The 5,963-nt window shown below is 40.4% G+C and overlaps 1 protein-coding gene across 1 annotated transcript; it reads left to right on the top strand.

Annotated features, from left to right (window-relative positions):
- Window positions 1-668: 668 nt before the first annotated feature.
- Window positions 669-1,423, top strand: CDR1 (cerebellar degeneration related protein 1). Its single transcript, XM_032841444.1, is given in 5 exon segments — window positions 669-1,115; window positions 1,117-1,152; window positions 1,155-1,217; window positions 1,219-1,245; window positions 1,247-1,423. Coding segments are annotated over 5 exon segments (750 nt in total).
- The last annotated feature ends 4,540 nt before the right edge of the window (window positions 1,424-5,963 follow it).

Consider the following 5,963-nt stretch of genomic DNA (forward strand, 5'->3'; position numbering starts at 1 on the left):
GTTCTTATTATTATTGTTGTTGTTATTATTAACCAGTCTCATAAGACCAAACAAAAATTGGCAGTATAAGAAATGGACAAATACACTGTATTAACATACTCTATCTAAAATAATAAACAGTCTCTAAACAGGAGTTTTTTTCATTAAAATAAGATTTCATTTGCACCTAATCATAGTTGACTATATAAAAACTATAAGCATTAGCAAAGTAGCAAAATTCATCACAGTAATCCCAGCGATGTGTTTATTTTATAGAAGATGTTTTATGAACACTATCTTAAAAAGCTGTAAATAAATACACATTTCCTAGTAGCAAAAAACACTATTAAGCTGCAATACAGTTGATCCATAGAATCTGGTCTATAAGAAGGAAAGCCTTATTAAATTTTCTGAAGCTAATTCTACTGGAAGCAGGATTATTTGTGTTGGAAGACCTGTCTGTGGAAAAATCTGAACATGGAAAGGCTCGGACTTGGGAAGACTCCTTTTAAAAGGGTCTGGACCTGGGGAATGGTCAGGAAGACCTGGACTATGGAACATGTTAGAATACCTGGATATCGTAGACGCTGGAAGACCTGAATGTAGAAGACCGGTATCCTGGAGACGTTGGAAGACGTGGATATTGAGCCCGCTGTTGGAAGACTGGGTAGTTGTCGGAAGACGTGGAGATGCCGGAAGATGAGCAGATTCTGGAAGACGCAGGGATGCTGGAAGATGCAGAGATGCTGGAAGATTCAGGGATGCCGGAAGATGCAGAGATGCCAGAAGACGCAGAGATGCCGGAAGATGCAGAGATGCCGGAAGATGCAGAGATGCCAGAAGATGCAGAGATGCTGGAAGGCGAGCAGATGCTGGAAGCCCTGGAGATGCTGGAAGCCCTGGAAATGTAGGAAGACAAGGATTTTCGGGAAGACGTGGCTTAGTTGGAAGACGTTGATGTTCTGGAAGACGTGGATTTTCCGGAAGACGTAAATTTGTTGGAAGACGTAGGTAGGCTGGAAGACATGAATTTGATGGAAGACACACAGCTTTGTTGGAAGACAAGGATTTGCTGGAAGACGTGGATTCTGGAAGCCATGGATTTTCAGGAAGACATGGATTTTCTGGAAGACTTGGAGGTCATTGGAAGACATGGATTTCCTGGAAGACATGTTTTTTTTCTGGAAGACGTGGATTTTCAGGAAGACCCGAATTGTCCGGAAGACCTGGATTTTTTTGGTGGAAGACGTAGATTTGCTGGAAGACCTGGAGGTTACTGGAAGACATGGATTTTCCGGAAGACGTGGATCTCTAGGAAGACATATATTTGTTGGAAGACCTGGATTTAGTGGAAGACATAAATTTTCTGGAAGACGTGGCTTTATTGGAAGACCTGGATATATTTAGTGGAAGACATAAATTTTGTCTGGAAGACGCGGACTGACTGGAAGACTGGATTTGGTGGAAGACATGGATTGACTGGAAGACCTGGATTTTTCCGGAAGATATGGATTTGACGGAAGACATAGATTTTTCTGGAAGACGTGGACGGAGTGGAAGACCTGGATTTCTTTCTGGAAGACATCAATTGACTGGAAGACCTGGATTTTTCTGGAAGACATAAGTTAGCTGGAAGACTTGGATTTGGTGGAAGACATAGTTTTTTCTGGAAGACGTGGATTGGCTGGAAGACCTTGAAATTGCTGGAAGACGTGGATTGTCTGGAAGACCTTGAAAACATTGGAAGACATAGATTTTCTGGAAGACGTGGATTTTCCTGGAAGATACAGATGTTGTGGAAGACCTATAATTACTGGAAGACATGGATTATCTGGAAGACGTGAATTTTCTGGAAGACTAGGATTAGCTGGAAGACCTTGATGCTGTTGGAAGACTTGGAATTTGTTGGAAGACTTGGGAGTTGCTGGAAGACCTGGAGTTGTTGGAAGACCTTGACACTGGCACCATTGGAAACCCTGGACATTGGAGACATTGGAAGCACAGGATGTTGGAGACATTGGAATCCTTGGATTTTGTGGACATTGGTTATTCTGGATACTGGAGACTTTGGAGACCCTGAACGTTGGAATTCATGGGTATGGGAAACCCTGACTACTAGAGATATTATAATTCCTGTACCTTGGAGGCCCTAAACATTGGAAGATATAGACAATAGAAGATATAGACATTTAGAGACCCTAAAATTGGAAGTCCTGGATATTAGGAGACATTTGGAAAACATGGGTATTGACACATTCTTGTTGAGACATAGAATTTGGAAGCTGTAATTTTCATGATGCTGGAAGTCACAGATTTTGGCAGCCCTAGACAGGAGATTTGGATAAGATGTCAGGATGTTAAAAAACCTAGTCATTCAGACACTGGGGATGTTGGAACACTTCAACATTAGAAGACCAGGTTCTTGGAGATATTGAAAGACTTGGATGGTGGAACTGGTGATAATGAGACACTATAAAACCAGAATTTAGGAGACACAGAAGGTTGTATGACTGAATGATGTAAGCACTGGAAGATATTAGAAGAGCTGGACTTGGACACAATGAAACTCGTGGACTCTAGAAGACCTGTATATAGGAGACACTGGAAGATTGGAAACATAGAAAAATCAGAACTTAGAACTCTGGACCCAGAAAGACAAGACCTGGATCTTGAAGACTGTTGGAGAAAGCAGAGGACCTAGACTTTTAATTTCCCTGATATTGAGGAGATTAGAAAACCCACATTGGAGATGCTTCAGGCCAGAGAATGGAAGACATGGGTTAGTTGTAACATTTAGAAGATCTGGCAGTTGGAGATGTTGGAAGCTATGGTGCTCAGAAAACCTGATGTCAGAGACACTAAAGAACTGAAAGTCCTAATCTTAGAGATGTTAGAAGGTCATGTTGACAGATACTGGCAATGTTGAAAGACTTTCACATTAGGACCTGATATGACATTTAAAGAACTATCAGAAGGCTACTCTAATAGTCTTTATGACTATGACATCTCTTTCCCTAACAATCAAAACACAGAGAAAGGACATTTTAAGAAGGCAACAAAGAGGAAGCAGGAAATTCAAGTAAAAGCAGGTAGTTTGAATGGGTTGCAACCTATTTTCATGGTCTCTGTGAACTAGCTTTCTAGGTCCATACTGTTTGACAGGAGGGAAATGATGAGTTATCAAAGAATAAGCAATATCAAGGTTTGGAAACTACTTGGCTTTAGATAGGAGTCAGCAAATGTTTTCTACAAATAGTTAAGTTTTTAAAGGCCATGTGGTTTCTATTGCAACTACTCAACTCTGTCATTATAGTGTAGCCATAAAACAAGTGTTTATGGTTGCTTTGCAATAATATTTTATTTAAAAAAAAAGTTGGACCAGATTTTAATCAAGGGCCCTAGTTTTCCAAGCCCAACTCTTTATGCCAAATCTAGGGTATAGTAAGTATATTAAGTACATTCCAGGCTAGCATTCACATGCAAAAGAATGGACAGAGTACTTTGTAACCTGATGGTTCATAAACATACTATGTATGTGATAATGCTCAGGACATGAGACTAGCAAGAACCTAAGAATGGAGTTTAGATCTCCACTTACTTGTTTCAGGGACCTAAGAAGGATATTTGTCTTCAGAGCCAAAATTAAATGGGTAGCATCCAGGACCCCAGGCAAGAGGGGCTAGGGTTCCAGGCAGATAACCTAATTTGGTAGACTGGAAGCTTAAAAAGAAAATTAAAGAAGAAAGTCATTTTTACAGACTGGGACTATCCTTCCAGGACTAAGCAGCACTCAACCCAAAGAAAGGGAGTCTCCAGCACAGGGCAGACAAGAAGTAGCAAAGCCCTCACTCTACCTCGCATGGGCTTCTCATTAGGGCACTCCTCATACCACTGCCAAGTAATCAGGAGCCCACTCTGTTTGTAATGATGGAGGAGAAAAGGAAGCGGACTACAGCTTTGTATTCTCATCTCAGGCACTCTGGCTTCAGGTAAGAAGTCTAAATTCTGTTTATAGCCACCAGAGCTTAAGTGACAAACTTAGGAGATCAGGGTTGAGTGGCAGGCTGAAGATCCTTAGTGCTTAGTCAGATAGGGCTGAGGAAGACACAGACTATCACATATATTGTATGAAAGAGAACATGGACAGACAAACCCAGCTCCAGTACCCTGGGTCTGGGTGGTGATTTAAAGGTGAAGTAGTGGAATACACAGACAATGGGCTGTCACTGAGGCTATATACACTAGGGCATCAAAGACTCCCAGTTAAGACAGTAAAAGGGTTGGGATATGAGTCAGGAGGCCACCATGATAATCCAGGTGAAGCGGTAACGGGGCCTGGAAATAAGGCAGTGACAGCTCTGTTGCTCAACAGATCCAGCACTGGGATTCTGATGAATACTCATCATTATGAAAAGAATGACTTTAAACTTCCTGAATGCTATCAGAATACATGAAATAACCAAGATGTTCAGATGCTAGTTAGGAGGAATTGTCCTCACCAAGTAACATGACGTGGATATCCAATTTTCTCTCAAAAGCAGCTAAGCTAATAACTCGGTGGTTTAAGCAAAGTAGGTTCTGCATAGTTTTATCTTTAGCTACTATTAACACAGAGTGACTTCATTATCTCAAAAGTGGACCCAAGTGGATGGATTATTTTCTAGAGAATAGGAATACAACTATGTGAAAAAAGTCATTAAAAGTAACCACTATATAAATAAATATCATGCAATGATAACTACATTCTAAATAAGTGATATAAATGAAACTGCAAGTCAAAGAGTAACACAGGGACAAAGGAACTACTGTTTCAGGTTTCTTTCACAAGCAAGAAAAATACTGAAAATCAATTTTTATTCCTTCTCTCTTCTTAAAACCATCATGCATACCATTTTTGAGAGGTATTAGATAAAATACCAAAACATTAAAATTTTGCAAAGACAGGAGTAAACTATCATATTTAGCTCTATAATGCTTATAACAATAACAATAATGGTGATGATAATCATAATAATATCTAATAGCAACAATTTATTGAGCGCTTGCTATGTGCCAGGCACTGTATTAAGCATTTCTTGTAATCTCATAGCAATCTAACAACGCAGGTATTTTGACCCCATTTTACAGATTAGAAACTCAAGTCTGAAATGGTTAAGAAGCATGCCCACTATCACACAGCTGGTAGCTGGCAGGGACAAGATTGAAGGCAGGTCTGACTCCACAGCCTAGGCTCTGGGCTGACTTGTCACATCCCGATAGCCCAAGAGTTATGGTGCCAGGACTAAGCACCACTCATCCAAAGAGAGGGAGTCCCCCCCGCCCAGGGCAGACAAGAAGCCATTGGCAAAGCCCCCCTTACCTAAGTCCCATGTTCTTCTCAGTATGGCCCTCATCACACCACTGCCAACTGACCAAGAGCCAACTCTGGGTGTTTGCAAAAATAGGTTAATTGTATCACTGGCTTTACATAGTAATGTAAGAGGAAGTGCGATGTCTCAAGCACAACTAGATTCATATTTAACTCCTCAACATTCATTGTTCATGTTAATGAAATGTACTGTTTGCCTTTATTTGATGTTATGGCTCCCAAGAACATATATACTCTGCTCATACCACAGTTTATTTCTGGATTCTTAAACAAGCATAGAGCACTGACATCAAGACCATTAAAAGGTAACTCTATGTAAAGTTCAGTGATCAATTATTCCATAGCACAAACATGGTTCACACACCCCTTTAGATTACACACACTCGAAGCCCTTTATTAGCATTCAGGTGGCAGCAGCTCTGAAATCCAAATGTGTGCATTTGCAAATGTGTGCAGAACCTCCTCTGCATTTTGAACTTAAAAGATCTTAAACAAACAAAAGGTTCTTTTTAAATGTAAAACCGTTTTTTTAATATTCTCTACAAAGTTCAGCAACTTGGGCTGCTCTTTCTCCCCACCTCCTTTTCCATTCTTTTCTTTTTGCCAGTGATTAAGT

This window comes from Lontra canadensis, unplaced genomic scaffold (assembly GCF_010015895.1).
Source record: "Lontra canadensis isolate GAN:19392208 unplaced genomic scaffold, GSC_riverotter_1.0 scaffold123, whole genome shotgun sequence".
NCBI lineage: Eukaryota > Metazoa > Chordata > Mammalia > Carnivora > Mustelidae > Lontra > Lontra canadensis.